The 18,438-nt window shown below is 40.0% G+C and overlaps 1 protein-coding gene across 2 annotated transcripts; it reads left to right on the top strand.

Moving 5' to 3' along the window:
• Positions 1–533: 533 nt before the first annotated feature.
• adad2 (adenosine deaminase domain containing 2) lies at positions 534–18,438 on the top strand. Of its 2 annotated transcripts, none has more exons than XM_030747009.1 (11): positions 534–681; positions 2,644–2,806; positions 4,101–4,245; positions 4,786–4,924; positions 6,591–6,716; positions 9,772–9,922; positions 10,197–10,367; positions 10,708–10,922; positions 12,737–12,971; positions 17,883–18,015; positions 18,144–18,438. In XM_030747009.1, the coding sequence occupies exons 2-11, from the start codon at positions 2,658–2,660 to the stop codon at positions 18,252–18,254; spliced, it is 1,575 nt and encodes a 524-aa protein (XP_030602869.1). In that variant the 5' UTR covers positions 534–681; positions 2,644–2,657; the 3' UTR covers positions 18,255–18,438. The 2 variants fall into 2 exon arrangements, with proteins under 2 accessions (XP_030602869.1, XP_030602868.1); XM_030747008.1 differs by having other exon boundaries at positions 535–828.

Here is an 18,438-nt window from a genome sequence, read left to right as displayed (position 1 = left end):
TAGAGCCCCTCATGTCAGCAGCTATGGGAGGAAACTCGCCAACGATTCTCAAGTGGAGCCTGCAATGGAAGTTTGTTTCCGCCTTTGACACAAAACCATTTCCTGACAGGCAGAGCTAAGTCGAAATTTCAAATTATGAACCCAAAATTTTTACTTAATAACTTGAAATTTTAAGCTATTTTCTCAACTTCTAGTTATTTTCTCACGAGTGTGAGTTAGTAAGTCTAAATTTTTAGATACTTAACTCAAAATTTATAAATAATGCATAATTTTAGAATAATAACCTGAATGTCTGACTTACAGAAAAAAAAAAAAAACACTTTTTTTCAGTGGCAGATACAGGCTTCCATACCATGTAGCTTCTGCCATCATAATTTTCTTTTTAATTTTTTCCCATCAAAATTTTCTTTTATATTTTTTTCACCATCATAATTTTCTTTTTAATATTTTTTTCACCCATCATAATTTTCTGCCCAAGGATATTATCCAAATTTCTACCTAAGGCCATGTAACATTTGGTCTTCGAACATGAGTTGGTTCTCACAAGTCACTAAGGCAGAACTGGCTGGCACACGTGTAGGAAGAAAAGAGGCATTAGCTCCAAGTCTTGGAAGGTCCAATCCTTTCTTACCTTGGCAATACACCAGTGCATTCCTGCTCCGTTCCTAATTGCATTGGCAGGTGTGTAACTTAGAGTAGCTGCTTTTTTCACTTGCCTAAAAGTTTCAGTTTCAACTTTCACACCTGTTCTCAGCTCTGAGCTGCAAGCTGGACACAGACAGGTCTAGGTAGTCTTTTCAAGCACTCAGGAACCCATTAAATGTTAAGGTAAGCTTTTAGCAGTGTATTTGGAAGTTAAAGTATTAACTAAGTACTTAGTCTGTCGCAAACTCGCTGTGAAACAGTGTCGTGTTTTGTGGTTTTCCTACCGGGACTGGTGGAGATGCTGTAACGGGTTGTAGCAGGAAGATGCTAACGTTGGTAAGATCGGTGAAGCAAAAGAAGTGTTGGTGGTTAGTTTAGTAGCTGTTTCCACTTTGAAACAAGTAAACTTATTTATATTTTTGGCACCGACAAACGATTTTTAACCCAGCCGACACCTTTGGTTACATTAGCTAACGCAGCCGTTGTCGTTTTCTTCTTGATAGCAGCTAAATGGTTAGCCTGTCAGCTAAAGTGCAAATCTGCAAAACCGGTCACTGAGCTCAGGTGTTGTTACTTGAAGTTTGCTCTTACTCGTGTCGGCAGTGTGTATGCTTGCAGTAGCCGGCTTTATTGAGATTATATATTTAAAAAAAATAACTGAGATGGAGATAGCACAGCTCCCAAATGCACAGAATTGAGAGTGGAATTGTTTTTTTGCCTACAGTATTTCAATGCAGTACAACCTACAAACTTCTGTATGTGCAGTACAACTCACAAATGGCAGTATTATAGATACAATACTGTAATGTGAGGGGATCTTGTCTTTTCTCTAAAACCGTACAGTTCAGTGAGATGGACCAGAGATACACTGTAGGTCAACTTAAGTAAATATCCAGTGTGTCACCTCTAACTATATTCCTGTAAATAGAGTTTAAGTGCCTTTAATTTTTTTTCTTCTTCCGCTGTGTTTCTGGGTCACTCTGCACCTGTACTGTATTTTCTGGAGGAAAAAAAGCACAACAAAATTTTAGGTGCCGCTGGCTTGACTGTGATTTTGCACAAGGGCTCACAATTCAAGGCACAATTGGATCAACAAATGCATATAAATGCAACAATAGAAAAATAATTAATTATCCAGTTTCAAAAGCCTCATCTATTATTATATACCCATCCAAAAAGTGTCTTATTTAATTGCATGTTCTGGAATGTGGAAGACGTTTCAGATTATTTTTTATATGTTTTTCTTGCTGCAGAACAAACTTTGTTGTCTAAGTAACTGAAATATGATAAATCATCTTCTTTTTTCAGCTGCTCCCTTCAGGATTCTCCACAGGAAATCATCTGCCTCCATCTCACCCTGTCTCTAGCATCTTCTCTGTCACACCATTTTGCTTGTCCTCCTTCACTACATCCAGGAACCTCGTCTTGTCTGAGGTCTTCCCCTAGGAGGAACTGGTCCTTCATCCAATATATCCATTATCCCTCCTCTGTACATCTCCAAACCATCTCAGTCTTGCCTCTCTTACTTTGTCATCATCTGCCTGCATCTCACCCTATTCCTAACATCCTCCTCTGTCACACCGACCCTCTCCAAACCGCTCAGCCTGAGCTGTCACTCTGATGTACTCATTTCTAATCCTGTCCCTCTTGGCCACCTCCAGTGAACACCTTAACATCTTTAACTCGGCCTCCTGTCTTTTTGTCAGTGCCACGGTCTCCAAACCATATATCATCACAGGTCTCACTACCATCTTATAACCCTTCCCTTTCACACTTCCTGCTGTCCTTCTGACACTCATCTCCACCTACTCCACCCTGCCTGAACTCTCTTCTTCACCTCCCTTGTGCGCTGTCTGTTGTTTTGGATGGTTGACCTTAGGTATAAAAACCTGTCCACCTTCACTACTTCGAACACTTGCAGCTTCACTGTCTCCCTCTCATTCACACACGTGTTCTGTCTTGCATCTACTGACTTTATATATTTATATTTTTTTACAGGTTGCTTGAACACCATGACTGATCAAGAAGCATTTAAATATTCAAGAAGAGGTGCTGCTAGTTTTCAGGCTTTGCCAGACCATGAGCAGAGCCTACACCCTCACCATCCCGAGGTCCATCTGATGGATGATGCAACCATTTATAGTGGTGCTACTGGACTGAGGTAATAGGAGAAAAAGCTGCACATTTTATCCTATGCTATCCACTTGTTTAGACAAGGGTTTAACTTTTGCAGGGCTTTCAAATTGTTTTGGAGTAGCAGGGGGGACATGCCAAAGTAGCAGGCGCCTTATGACCGAGACCGAAGCAATGACGGTAGCAGACGATATGAATGGTTCACGACTGCCATGTGACTAATCAAATGGCTCAGATTGAAAGAACGTAAATATTGCAACGTGCCTCCACATGGCGCTGGAAATGGAGACGGCGGACGGCGCAAAAAATTTTTTTTTAGGAAAATTAAAAAGTAGGCAGCGCAGAGTGGTGGGGTAGGCGGAAAATGCGCCTGCCGCCAGCATAATTTGAAAGCCCTGCTTTTGTATGTGTTGCTGCTAGGGTTGCAACGGTATGAGATTTTCACGGTATGATAATTGTCTCAGAAAATATCGCAGTATCACGGTTATCGCGGTATCATGAAACCGGTTACCGCTGCAACCCTAGTTGCTGTTTACCTCCATGTGATTGGTAGACATTGTTCAGAGGACTCCCTGACATGTTGTTACATACAAACCCTGCCTTCAAACAGGAGAAACACTTTGACTTTTCTCTCTCATGCACTGGGACAGATGTAACTAATTTTCTGTTTCACTGCAGGGGAGTGCACTCTTGATGCTCAGGTCGATAAAACCAGACTGTAACTGTTTCTTTGTCAACAGCAGTTTGGTTTTTACTGTGTCTTACTGAGGTTTCACAGCTGGCAGGTGAGCAGCTTGCTAATGAGTCCAGTGTCCAGTCCAAATTGGGCACGTTATGCTGTCTTTTTTGCTAATGAGTGCACCCATTGTTTCAAGATGGTGAACAACACACTGGCACTTGTGGTTGTGAGACTTCTCGTCTATTTGGTTAAACTTTTTTTTTTTTTTTTTTTGGCAGTCTTCACCTGAAAACCTGAATGTAAATCAAGCAGCACAATCTCTCATTTGTGAGTGAGGCTTTTCCTTCTCCCCTCTACTGAAGCATGCAGACGGAGAAAGTGGTTTATTAGGCACCAGTGAGCCTCGCAATGATGCTTTGCTCCTGAACCTCACTCTGTGACCTTAACCCATCTTTCCTCTACTGCACTTGCCATCCAGAAGTTTTTGTGGGGGGTATTAAGAGAGAATATCATAGCAGAAATGTGTTCAACTGCAGCTGTAAATCTAAAAATAAAAGCAGCTGTTACTTTAGGTGCAAATGTTAATTTGTAGCTATTTATGATCAGCTGCTCATTTCCTAGTGGTCTGTGTTTACCCTCTTAGGAAAAGTGCACATGCAGCTGCAGACCAGGACAGAGCACCAGAGGCTCTGCTTTCTGAAGGAGACGACAGACCCCGAATTGAAAAGGCCTTCATCCCCAAACTCAGCCATAAACTTGACTCTGGTAACATGCTGTTGGCAAATGAGGTAACTGTATGAGTATGTGTAAGACCAGTGTTTTCAGCATATTAGCTACTGATACATAGCTTTATATTTAATCTATTATGCTATTGTTAAGGCTTTTTCATAAGAAATCTGATCTCAAAAAAATGAGATGCTGAGAGCATCTTTCAAACTCAGATTATCTCCTGTTCAGAAGGTATCCTTCACAGACAAATTATGATAAGTGAAGTAATTATGGTATTAAACCATACTTGAAAATCTGACATCAAAGTAGAATCTCAACATCTGCAATAATTAACATTTAATTACTTGACCGGCAAGTAGAACAGTGGTTCATACCATTATCCAGCTTAGTGATGGGGCTCTAAACCATCTGCAGCCACCTTGTCACTTAAGGTGTGAGCAGCAGAGGTGCATTCAGTGTTTATCTCACACATAATGAGGCCTTTCTTCTCTTGCCTTGATAACGGCGTTCTCTCTTGAAATAAGTCAAGATAAGTGGGCTCAAGAATGGTAAGAATACCACAGTCCTGGTTTTTCATAGAAGTGTTTTGTCTCTTTCAGGATGAAGACTCAGATGATGACCCAGCTGTGCTCTCTCTTCATGGCATGTCGTCACCTGAAAGTATAGTGTCAGATGAAGATCCTCTAACAGACCAGATCAATGACATAAAAGGACCTGAAACAAGCACGAAGACTGAAGGTACAGTAGCAGTTTAGTAAATGTAAAACCTAAAAGTACTCAAAGTTTCAGTGGAGCTTCTGCAGTTGCTACTATAGGCTGCACCCTGTTTGATGGTTGGTCCTCACAGCTGGCCTAGAGAACAGCTTCCCCCAGCTTTATAGACATTGTTGCGCCCTACGCTTCTGGACTAGCAGCCACTTAGAAGACCCTCGTAGTCACTCTGACCTGGTCATATGGTCGGCAAATAGCACTACTCATTACACAAGTCCTTCATCAACCGCCTTCCTTCCAGGGAATCTTGTCACACTTTGAGCTCTTTTTTTTTTTTTTTCTGTTGAGCTTGAAAGCTCTTTTTGTAGGACACATCAGAGCAGCATTTTTTTAAACTAGTGGTTTTGTTCATACGGCACTCCTGTATTTATACCTATGCAAGCCTCTGTTTTTTCTTTTTACTGTAGTATCAGATGAAGGCACCAAGCCTGACACCTGCATTTTGTTTCTCCAATTTGTAATAAGTTCCACTTGCATATACCTCGCCTCCATTGCTTCATCAGAGGCTTTTATTTGGCTTCAGAAGGGATATTTAGTGTTTTTATAGCTTACTTAGCACCATGTCAGCAACAGTCAGTTGTGAGAGCTGTTGATAACCCTGATCCAGGTGAAGGCACACAGCAGACGGCTTAGAAGACACCGTCTACCAAAAGTTTTTCCCCTCCTTTCTTTCCTTGTTAGTTGGGGGTTTCTCCAGATAAGAACGTGATTCATTTGTCCACACTCCACCCCACGCTCTCCCCACAAGTATTTTCCTCCTTACTATTAATTGTGGCTTAGATAGTACTGGCATAGTAAATTAAATATTCATTCGTTACTTAGTAGAGCTGCATGCAGAAATCATGTTTGGTTAACACAAAATCCCAAAGACTTGACTCATGGCTCACCCTTTAGGAACCACTGCCTAAAGTGTAATGTTTGCAAAATGCATATAAAATATAAAATTTAAAAAAAAAATAAAAAATCAGCACTGCTGAGACTTTGTTAATTGATTTAAGAGAACACATGAAAATGGCTACAGTATGAGCCACTTTTGTAAATTTACAAAGATGACAATTTAAACAAGTTTAAACTGTTTAAACAGTTTAAACAAGAACAAAATTCAACACCTTAACAGTGATTTAAGAAAAAGCCCTCCAGTCACTGTTTAAATCACAGCTTCTATAACTTTATCTTTGGTAAGTACCTGTGTATGTGTATGACTGTGCTGCACTGTGTAATGCCCTTGGCCAGGCCTGTTACACCGCTCAGTAACTGTATAAACTCTTTCTGGTCATGCAGTTTTGTGGTTGGATAGAGCTGAACAGACATCTTTGCTTCTGCCTACTGCTGTATAATTTGAAATATAGGGTAGCAACCAACAATCTATAATATAGTTTAGTCAATTTATCTTCTATTTTAGTACATGTGGTCAAGTGTTCCGTCACTAACAGGCTTTTCTATGGTTAAAAAAATGGCCATATATATTTAGCCAATCACCTGACACCGAATCCAACAATATAAACATTTTCAAGGCAAAATCCATCTGCTCGTTCTGCTTCCACAGTTTTAAAGGACACTCAGATGAGTGATGTCCAAAATACACTCTGTCCCCGATTATATAGCTGGCTTCTGGTGTTCATCTGTCTTCCAGTTTGGCAAACTGAATGGCACAAGAATCACATGGCAGCTATAAGCAGTGAAAAGTTTGACAGCCTCCTGAAAATGTGTCCAGATTTCTACGACTGCAAAAGCCACATGGCGGCATTTGTCATAAGAGGTAAGCTTCCTGTACACATGCAGTTTGCAATTACATTTGTGCACTATGTTGAAAGGTTTTTATATTCTTTTTTTCATTGTTGATTATAAGTGGTTGCTGTATACTTATTGAATAGTTATTTTCCTTTTTGTAAAAAACAAAAAAAACAAAAACTTTTAATCTGTATCTTAACACTCTTGAAGAAGAAGAATATTTTTACTCTTAACCGTCTAAATAAGTAGTATGTTACACATCCAGACAGTAGCAGTCCACATCATGAAGATTTCAGAGCATGAAAAAGGTTCACACTCAATTATAAGAAAATGTGTGTGAGATCACATATGAGGCAAATGGAGCTTACCATTAAATATGATGGCTCGCTCATTAAAAGATAATATTGTGGAATTAAATCAATATATGCGGAGTATTTCTTTAAATAATCATGGAAGCAGTAGATATATGCATATAAAAACATAATTTTTTGGCACGTCTTGTGAAGTAAAATAATGGAAGTTATAAGTCCCCCGTGTCAGCTTTAATCTGAGTGGGTCAATTTAGGAGAACCATTTATAAGATAAAGCTCCTTTTAACGCACAGTGCCTAAATTGCGAGGGCTCAGCGCTAATTGGATATGACTAGTAAATGTTTTTCTGCACGGCTGTGTGGCAGTCCTGCACAGAAGGCCCAGTTGTTTGAGAGTTATTTAGACTGATGTGAAGTAATCTCACTTATAAACATTGATGTCAGCATATGTACAAGCAATCCCAGTGAGTCCAAAGCTCAGGCTTCAGGCTGCTCTAAATGCTCAGTTCCTGACAGCATTTCTTTTTAACCTAATATTGTCAACTCAAGCACTGCAGCTCCACACACCTGCTCTTCAAACCTTCAGCCAATCAGAAGATAATTGATTTAGAGACCAGTTGGCAGCCCCCTGGCAACCATAGGTTGTTAGGGCCCCAACCTGTTGGTGTGTGTTTGCTGGAGGTTGTTGGCAGTCGCTACGTGAAATCGGTTGCAAAGAAAACTCACCAACTACTCACTGAGCAGTATAAGTGCAGCCAAACCAGAAACAGACTGCTCACCTTTAAAGTAAAAGTTGCACAGAGGTTTTTGAGACCGGTTTCACCCAGTGAAAGCAGGCAGCCACTTTCTAACCAGTCGGGGAATACAGTTTCTTCCCTACCGACTGGTCTCTGGGCCTGTGTGACTGAGGCCTTAAAGAAAGAGGAGTCAAAACGGCTCATTTCAGTGGAGGGACTGAGGATCTGCTTCAAGGCCCAAGATAAGATAAATGTGGCTTATTTTGAATTGTGAATCATGTTAAGCTACTCTAGCTTCAGAGCTAGAGATATGGAGTATGGGAAAAGCATAATATTCTACTGTAAAGTCTGACAAAGTTACAATAGTATAAGCAGTGATGTCAGTAACGCCTTACTCGAATTTGACTACGGTACTTTTTCTCAGTAACGAGTAATTTAATGCGTTATTTGCAATCCAATAATCAGATTAAAGTAACTTATCAAAGTCACTGTGCATTACTATTTTTGTTATTTTCCTAGTAAAAAGATATATTTTTGCTTTCTTCTTGCGTCTCGGGGAGTGACGTCTGGCCGCTGCGACAATTAAGTCCCATTTTCAGCGTTAGGACAATAACAGCACAGCTACACAAATGTAAACAATGGAGGGAGGAGATCGTTACGCATTTTCTAGCTGGAAATACAAGCACTATTTTGAGTCTGCGTCAGCTAAAGATGACAACATCAAGGTTAGTTGTGCACTCTGCGCTGGCAACAAAGTGCCATCTAGCTTCAAAAACACTACGTCAAAGTTGAAGAAACATCTGGAGTCGCAGCACGGCACTGTCAAAGTTACAGAGCAAGTCCCACCTGGTGGTGTGAAGCAGAGGTGTGGCTAATGCAGGAGGCCCCCCCACCACCCAAACAACAAAAGCTGGACTTCGGTGCTAAACCAGTAAGTGGGGGAGAGTTGAAGAAGTTGGTCGGACAGTGTGTAATAGAGGAAGTGCTTCCCTTAAACACGGTTGACTCACCCTCGTTTTGTGGTTGTCATTTTTTATGTTGAGGCAGCGGGGGTTGCTGCTGGTGTGGTGCCAAAAAGTGAGCGTCTGCTATAAAGTGATTCCGACCTGTCTGTGTGCTTTTATGTGTAATGTCTTTGCTTATATTGGTAAATAGAGTGCAGTCAACATGATTTATGAAAGGCTTATATATAAAATGAAGAAATAACCTGTTTTGCAAGAATCATTAGGAGACTGCATTAATTATAATGTAGGTACAATAACAGTGTTTTCTGGCCACTTAAAATATCTCTATAGATCTGTGATGTTATATTTGTTGTGATTTCTGCAGCCTTCTGAGCCATGTTTCTGTTTAAAAAGACATTTTTAATGTCAGACAGTTTTTACCTTGATTAAAAAGCAAATATATAAAAGTCACTTTGCCAAAAACTGAGTGCAGCTTCTACCTTGTGATAGAAATGCTGCTTCTCACTCAAAATAACCTGATACCATTCATGAGAGATATGTTTGACATATGTTTCACAGATTATAGGTCAGCAAGTCATTTACAGCCGTTTAAATACAGGCAATCATTTTTTTGGCAAATACCGTAACTGTAGAATATAACTAAGAAAGAACTTGTAATCTAACTTAATTACTTCTAAAATTAAGTAACCAGTAATGTAACTAAGTTACTTTTTAAAGGAGTAATCAGTAATCATTACTTTTTCATTTAACTATGACATCACTGGGTTAAAGTATGTTATAGGGACAATGTGGCCTTTGGAAGTTAACAGTATTGTAAAGGATAACTGGAATACTGTCCACCTGTCCATTGTTGTATGGCAGCAGTACATTGTTCCATGCTCAGATGAGTAATGTCACTATCAAAATTTGACATTTTGAAGCTTGAGCGCTGCTCTTAAGATCTTACTGGTTATTTTAGCTATTTAGCTATCACCAAGGAAACTTGTCAATAAACCAAAGAGTTAGCATCATTAGTTAAAAAGTCACTGTTAACTATTGATGCTTTGAAAAGAGAAACTCTTTTCCACACAGAAGTCTTGGATACAGCAGACCGTCCATGTGAGCAGTACAAGGTAGTGGCAGTGGGAGCTGGGCGTTCAAGTTGCAGCAAATGGCTTTGCTACAGTGGGGTGATGGTTCATGACTGCCATGCCATCATCATCGCCAGACGGGCTCTTTTAAGGTACAAACTGCTAAAATAACTTCCTAAGTTGATGAATAACTGCTTCATACAAATCTCAAGAATACAGGTGTTAAAGTGCAGGAATGGAAAATGGTGTAGGTTCTAATTTAGAAAACCTTAACTTTAAATGCCTATTCTTAATATTCAGGATGAAGATATAAAAAGGAGGCTGCATCAGCTCACTCACTCTTTAGCAGTTATAGTGCATCTGATTCATTGAAAGTGCTGCTGCAGCTCAAAGTGGTAATAATATATTTTTTTGGCTTGTGTTCAGGTTTCTGTACAAACAGCTTTTGCTGTTCTTTGATGCTGATCCAAAGGCCATGGAGAACTGCATTTTTGAGAGTAGTGCAGACAGCCACCAGCTTCAGCTCAAACCCAAGATCAGCTTGCATCTCTACACCAATCACTGTCCCAAAGGAGCTCCTAAGAACTTCTACTTTAAGTACACCAATCTGTTAATTAGTCCCTTCTTTTGATTCTTTCTGTATACATGTTTTGTTTTTTAAGCCATATTTTGCAGTGTACTTGTAAAAGACCTCATTCCAAAACTGTGGATTTATCTTCTGAGAAATGTGTCATGCAGATTAATATAACCTATCTATGGGTTAATATTATTAATTCTATTTTGTTTATGATGCACCTTAAATTTTGTTTGACTATTGGACTTATTTTTTTTTCTACATTGATGCCGGAAGGGAATTTAAAATATTAATTAATCTAATGTTTTTGTCTGGACTATAATGTATCTAAATGAGTAAAACATAATGCAATGTCCTGTTTAGGGGCACAGCAAATGACACCTGGACCTCTGTGAAGCTGCAGTATCATGCCAAAGGCCTGCTGGTCCCTGTGGCCTACCTTGACCCGAGTCTCTGGGGTGCCAGAGTCTGCTGCATGTCTGCTAGTGACAAGCTGTGTCGCTGGACTGTTACTGGGATTCAGGGTGCATTACTGAGCCACTTTATTCAGCCACTTTACATCACCAGCATGGTGCTTGGTAAGAACTTTAAAGCACTGATTCTTCACTAAAAGGGCATTCAGAGAGTGCAGCTAAACTCAACATGAATACTTGGATGTTTTTCTGAAAAAAAAAAGGAAGAAACCATTACATTTTGGTTTCTTCCTTTGCCTGTACTCTGACTCTCACCAAGTTCCATGAAAATTGGTTGGGTAGATTTTTCTACTGCGCTGGTCCGACAAACAAACAGCAGTTGAATATTAACTGTATGATTATTCTGTTTTATTCCATTCACATTGTGGAAAACAAACGTGCATGTTCTCAGCTAGCTCAACTAGAGAAGGATAATAATGGACCCTAACTTTGAGGAAGCCCACAGAAAGACGCATATTTAGTTGTCTCCAGTACATCCATGGGTGTTGGCTGTACCTTCATATTTATTACAACAGTGTGCAAATCTTGAGTCTTTTGAAAACTATTGCAATTTCTTTAGATTTTGATAAAAATGAAAATAATTGTTTTAGGCACAAACAGAGTTTGTACAATTCTAATGACCTTGAAAGTCAATATTTGTATGACCACCTTTATTCTTCAATACAACCTGAACTCTTATATGAAGTAGTCTTCAGGAATAGTTCTCCAGGCTTCTTGAAGGACAGTTAAAGCTCTTCTTTATGATGGCTGCTTTTTGTTCTGTTCTCTGTCAAAATGATCCCACACTGCTTCAATAATCTTGAGGTCCATGCTCTGGGGTGGCCAATCCATTATGTGTGAAGTTTTTTTTTTTTTGTTGTTGTTTTTTCGTATCCAGAAATACTCTTACTGCACTGACAGTGGGATCATTGTCATGCTATCCCAACACCACTGGCTGAAATGCAGCCCCAAGACATAACAGAACTTCTAGAGACTCACTGTTATACCTCTCTCCTGACCTCCTCTGTACGTACTGACAACAATTTGAACCAAAAATTTTAGTGAACAGTAGATGGATCCACAGAAGAGCCAGATGCATCTCTCAGGTTCTCTGTCAGGTCACTGCTGGATTTTTTTTTTTTTTCCTGTTAAGGACTTGACCTTCAGATACTGTAGATGGCTGTTTAGGCTTCCCACTTCTTATTTTTGCCCTCCACTTGTCCATTTTCCACATATTTCTTTAAGGACGCACTGCACACCATGCAGAGCGATGCCCAATTTTCAGCTAATAACTCTTATAACTTGTTGGTGCAAAAATACTATTTCATGCCTGTCAAATTGTGTTATCTGTGCATTTTTCATAGATTGAACTAAAGAAATAGGAGCCAGTGATGTGCTTTTTGCAACAGGCTGCTAGTAACAAAGTGCCTAAATATACAATTTAAAACTGTCTCTTTTTCTAAGTTTTCTGTAATGTGTAGACACAACCCTGATTCATCCATTGAATTTTTTTTTTTTTTTTTTGGATTAACAGGTCAGTGTTAAGTGGCTCAACAAACATAAAATCATTCCTCTGAAAATGTACAAGGATTGGACTAAAACTGAGTTTAAAAGCAGAAAATGTCCAAAGAAAAACTTTGAAAGACCTTCAGAAAGCCTGTAGAACTATTCCTGAAGACCACTTTAAAAAATTGCAATGAAGTCTGGCTCCATGGTAGAAAAATATAAAGAAATGAGGGGAGACTCAAGACTTTTGCATAGCACTGTATATTTACAGTGGAATCAGTCATCACATCCATGTATCATCAAGAGAGAACCAGAGTATTTCAAAATATTGGAAATATTGGCAAGTTTTTTAAAATTATTTTTGAGCTTGAAATTTTCCACAGTTATACATCAGTTATTTTCTTTCTCTTGTAAATTTGTTTCCAAACCCGTAGGAGGCCAGAAGCTCATGAACCAGGAAGTGTCTGATATCACCAACAAGCGACTGGGTGATGGATGGCAGATCTTTCTGCCTCAGCCCTACAAGAAACAAGACATCTTCTTTCTCTGTGGGGACTACGTGGGACCTGCTGCGCCCTCTCTGCATCATGACCATCTCAGCACCAACTGGTGCCTCGGGGACAAGGACATTGAAGTTTTGGACAGCAGCACGGGCTTGATTGTGGAGGGGTAAGATGCTTTGTTCAAGAAATCAGTCTTTGTCATGAATTAGTGGAAGTTTAGAAAATGTGCGCTAATGTTTTTCTGCACCATAATTTTGTGCCCAATATGATCATTTACACTTCTGCTGCCATTTCCAGAAAAAGAGTAGAACTGTCGTCAGAGTTGTCTAGTTTGATGACCTCTGTGTCGCCTGGGGCTCCTGCTGACAACTGCTGATGTCCAGTAGTTAGTGTGACACAGACATGGCTTTCTCTGGAGTCTGTGTTGTCCTTGAGCAGAGATTACAGCCAAAAATAGATTTAAAATCCATTTTCTTTTTTTTTTCTTTTTTTCCCCTTTTTCCCTTCACTGCAGTGTTCCTGCCTATTTCAGCTACTGTCCTCCAGCTTGAACTATTATTTTTAGGCAACATCATAGATTTAAGTGTTAGTGTTAGTCTCTGCAGCATGTTCTAAATAATCAGCTATAAAAAGCAAAGAAAAATAGACTCCTGAAACAGAAGGTATTTAATACAGGAGTACAGGATGTGAAGTGTGGACTGAAAGATTTGCCAGGAACATCTACTGATTCTTCTTCTTTCAGCTCTTCTCTTTAGGGTTTGCCACAGCAGATCATTTGCCTCCATCTCACCCTATTCCTAGCATCCTCTTCGGTCACACCAACCCTCTCCAAACCACTTAACCTGAGCTGTACTGCTGATGTATTCATTTGTAATGTCGTCCATTCTGGTCACTTCCAATGAAAATCTTAGCATATTCAACTCTGCGTCCTCGAGCTCGGGCTCCTTTCTTTTTGTCAGTGCCAGCATCTCCAGATCATGGTCTCACTACCATCTTGTAAACCTACCCTTTCACTCTTGCTGGTATCCTTCTGACACTTGTCTCTACCCACTCCACCCTGCCTGCACTCAGTTGCTTTGGATGGTTGACCACAGGTATTTAAACTCATCTTCTTCACTGCCTCTACTCCTTGCAGCTTCACTGTTAAACCTGCCTCTCTCTCATTTACACTCATATATCCTGTCTTGCTTCTACTGATTTTCATTCATCTTCTCTCCAGAGCATGCCTCCACCTCTCCAGAATCTCTTCCAACTGCTCCCTGCTCTCACTACAGATGTCAGTGTCATCTGCGAGCATCGTAGTCCACAGAGACTCCTGCCTGACCTCATCTGTCAGAGCTGCTTTCTCTGGATCCACAAAGACAGACTGCAACTCCTTCTGACCTTCTCTGTACTTCTCTATCAACACTCTCAAAGCAAACATTGCATATGTATTGCTCTTTCTTGGTATGAAGCAATACTGCTGCTCACCTCTCTCCTTAATCTTGCTTCAGTAACTCTTTCCTTTATTTTCTTGGTATGTCTCATCAGCTTTATCCCTCTGTAGTTACTACAGCTCTGTACATCACCGTTGTTCTTGAAAATTGGTACCAGTACACTTCTCCTTTCCTCAGGCGTCCTCTCACTCTCTGAAATTATGTTAAACGCTTTTCTCTTTACTTAGTAGCCAGTCTTACATTATATACAACTCACTACAAGGCATTTCCTTTTGCTACATCTCTCTTTGCTGTACACCAGGCTTCTCAGTACTCCTGTCTACTTTCTGTTTCCCCCTATTTTTTTTCCTTTTTTAATCTTTGCCAACCTCTTCCTCTGAATACTTTCCTGCACTTCCTCATTCCACCACCAAGTCTCCTTGTTTTCTTTCCTTTGTCCAGAGGATATTCCAGGTACCTTCTTGGCAGTTTCTTTCACCACTTCAGCTGTACTTTCTCAGTCATCTGGTAACTCTTCCCACCTGGCTCATTCACCCAGAGCTTGTCTCAACTCCTCCCTGAACTCTGTGCAGACTTCTTCCTTCTTCATCTCCCACATTTAATCCTTGCCTCTGCCTTCACTTGCTGCTTCTACTGTCCAAAGTCATCCTATAAACTCCATTCTCCCTGACACTACTTTGCAGTCTCTTTCAGATTGCACCGTCTGCATAAGATGTAGTCCATCTGTGTGCGTCTTCCTCCACTTTTATACATTACCCTGTGGTGTCAGAAAAATCTGTCAAAAACTTGTTTAAAACTAAAAATTACCGAATTCACATTTTCATACCCAAATTTGAGAAGGCACACTGGACTTCTTTGTAAAGACAGAAATTAAGTAAGCATAACTTTCATCTGCTAAAAAGAGTGTTTCTCTTTAGGAATGCAAGTAAATAACTGGTATTTAAATAAAAAAGAATAGTAATGTGCTTTACTATTTTTTTTTGTGCTTTTTCTGTTTAAATAAAACTATTAATGTGAAAATTCACAATAATATTTAAATATTTTATATTTAAATATTAAAAATATCATTTTGGTTGAAGAACTTGTACATACTGGTGGAGTAACCTTTGCAGAAACACAAAAAATTATTTTGGTATTTACCAATACTGTTAATTTGGGGCGGCTGTGGCAAAAACCTTACACTGGATGGTGGCCTAGATCTGCTTTCCTTTTCTCCACCATATCAGCCAGCTCTCTCCATTTAAATGTAGGGACTGTGACCGGTAAAGTCTCGACTCTCACCTCGACACTCCTGCCTTTCCTGCTCTCTCTCGCTGACCCTGAACACAGCCTCCCCCTTTTCTCTTCCTTCATCTTTGGCCAACAGTAGCACCGTTTCCACGGGCACCTTGGCCACCGTCAGTCTTAACCCGGATCCTGATCAACCCATTATAGAAATTCATTCTTGATGATTTGCATGTTTTGATTTCGCAAACATTTTCTGCCCGGTGCTCTTCCTGACGCAGCCTTCTCCATTTTCCCTGGCGTGGGACCACTGGGTTGAGTACACTGATATGTGGACCTCCCGTGGCTGAGTTTAGGAACACCTACAGTTAAAATTCCCAAATAATAGTGTAAAAGAAGTGTTGCTTCTGTCACATGATTTTTTTTAATTTTTGTGATTTAGATGTCACATGCCGATTACTCTAAGCTGCTTTTAGCTATGGTTTTGAGCACTGAAGCTCTTGAGTGTTTCCTGAAAACCTCCTTAGCCTACAAGGGAATGACTTGAATTCTTCCAAGTATCCATTGTCTCATAATAGAGAAATAAAGTTAGGTTTTGAAGAATATTTCAGGTTGTAGATTTTGTCAGGGTGGAAGAGACCTTAAATTATTTGACATCAGTCTCCCTGAGCATGCTCTGCTAATGTCAGCTTCTGTGAATGCCATCACACTCAATACCTCCTCCACATTTTGTCTGTATAGTCTGCTGGTCTGCTCCCCTGGGTCTCACTCCAGAGTTTCCCCTAAGAGATGTGTTAGTGTCAGTGGTAAGTGCTGCTTGCAGGAAACCCATCCTCTCTTTTGCTCAGCCAGACCACAGCCACACCTTGCCTCAGCAGTGTGGAGAGAAACAGAAAGTCTGGCTAGACATTTTAATGTTTAGCACAAATAAGCTCTGAAGCAGAGCGTGTACCCACCAGCTCTGACAGTAATGCTACAATGGTCAAAACTAATATAAGCTGCAGGGCTGCAATGAGAGGACATTTTGCATTTACAATTTTTGGTCTTAAGAGTGGATACTTGAATGTCATCCTCTGACATCTTTCTGCTTGCTAACTACAATCACTGCACATTATCTATATTGTTAGAAAAGAAGGTCTGATTATTTTACGGGGCACCTAATTCAAATTTTGGAATTTGTGTGCCATGTAGGGTCATTTAAATTAGTGCCAGCACCTTCAAACTCAAGATATGAAGGTTCGTATCTATGTTTTATCATTGGCAAAGGGGTCGCCTTCACCAAAGAAGCGAAACTGTGAAGGAAGGAGACACCAGTGGCATCTTAATAAAATGTCATCCTCTTCCTCCTCACCTCAAGCCTCATCTCCTGAACTGAAATCAGGGCTCTAACACATGAAAACGTGCATTAACATGCTCATTTATTCTCAGTGTTGTGACAGTTACTTATTGTCAGCAGATTGGACATGAGACCCTTCTGTCTCCGGACAGCTGACAAGAGCCGGCTGAACAACAGCAGCTGGTTATAAGCTAATGTTAGGCTCGAGTGTCCTAAAAAAAATCACACTTCCCTCTGATAAAGAGCTCCATGTCATTCTCACATTGTATGAGAGTTTATTCACTAAGCACCAAGAGTCCAATTTCCTGGTTTATTGTCAACTGTTGATATTATTCAAATATGTTAAAATATAGTGTGTACAGATGTTTTTTTTTTTTGTTGTTTTTTTTACACAAACAGTAATAGAAACACGCTGGACTACCACAGCTGTTATAGGGTGCAGTCTAAATTTAATGTTTTTGATTTCTCTTGGCTGACTAAAATATGTTTGTCCTGTATGGGAGGGATAAGAAAACAGAACTCAGCTAAACTGCAATCAGTTAACATCTAGCAGTGAAAATTTTACACACTGCAACTTTAATAGTGGTTGCCACTCTTTCACTTTCCAGTTCTGTCAGACACCAGCTACAAAAATGTCCAGGAAAATGAAGGCTTGATTGCACGGCCAAAACAGGACAGCAGTTTATTTCCTTTTCTTTCCTTTTCACTTAATCTCAACAGGTGAAAAGTGGTTTTTACAGCTTTAAATAATTTGTAGCTCACCTGGTGGAGCGTGCATTACATGTACCAGAGGAAGAGTCCTTACACAGTGGCATGTATTCATTTCTGCCTGAGGCCTTTTTCAGTCATTCCCTCTTTTTTTCCCTCACTTTCCTGTCTATTTTGTTAGAAAAGGACAAAAAATTTAAATAATGCCAAATGTAAAGTAATGTTACTGGTCTTCAGTGGCAGGTGCTGTGTTTTAAGAAATATGGAAATAAAATATCATCAAATGGACCTAAAAATTGGCTTCCTTGAAATATAGTTTGTCGTACTTTAATTGGTGGTAAAATATTATTGGTGGATTTTCTTGTACCTCCAGCTCTCCGTCTGTGAGTGGGTCTGGCTTCTCCAGTAGACTTTGCAAGAGAGCCCTCTACAGTTATTTCCGCCAAGTCGCACAGCTGGGTGGGCACACCTATCTGCTGGAGCTTCCCACGTACCACAGCGTCAAGGTTTGTGAGTCCTCAGTGCTTAACTGTGTGAAGTGTGTGAAGCTATTTATTATATGAATAATAGAGATTTGTGGTTTTAGTCCACATATGTGATGTATGATGTTGTAAAGGGTTTCATTGTTTTATAGGTGGAAGCCGGTGCCTACCAGACAGTCAAAGAGCTGGTCAGGCAGCAGTTCCTGAACATCGATGCAGGGCCGTGGAATTCAAAGAAGCTGGTGGATTGCTTTAGCGCTTGAACTCTCAGCCAGAACCCGGTCATGTTGATGTTTATCTAAGTTCCTCCTGAGATTTGATTCGCTGTTCTTTTGTGCACTTTGCTAATTACCTTCAACCGTAATTGTATTTTTGTTTTATGTACGACTTTAGAGTTTTCAGTTTGCGTAGGTGTTTGAGAAAAATAAACAAGGCCCTGCTGTTGCA

The sequence above is a fragment of the Archocentrus centrarchus genome, chromosome 14 (assembly GCF_007364275.1).
Source record: "Archocentrus centrarchus isolate MPI-CPG fArcCen1 chromosome 14, fArcCen1, whole genome shotgun sequence".
In the NCBI taxonomy this organism is placed as follows: Eukaryota; Metazoa; Chordata; class Actinopteri; order Cichliformes; family Cichlidae; genus Archocentrus; species Archocentrus centrarchus.
The sequence above is the reverse complement of the archived record's forward strand: the minus strand, read 5'-3'. Positions and strand labels throughout refer to the sequence as shown.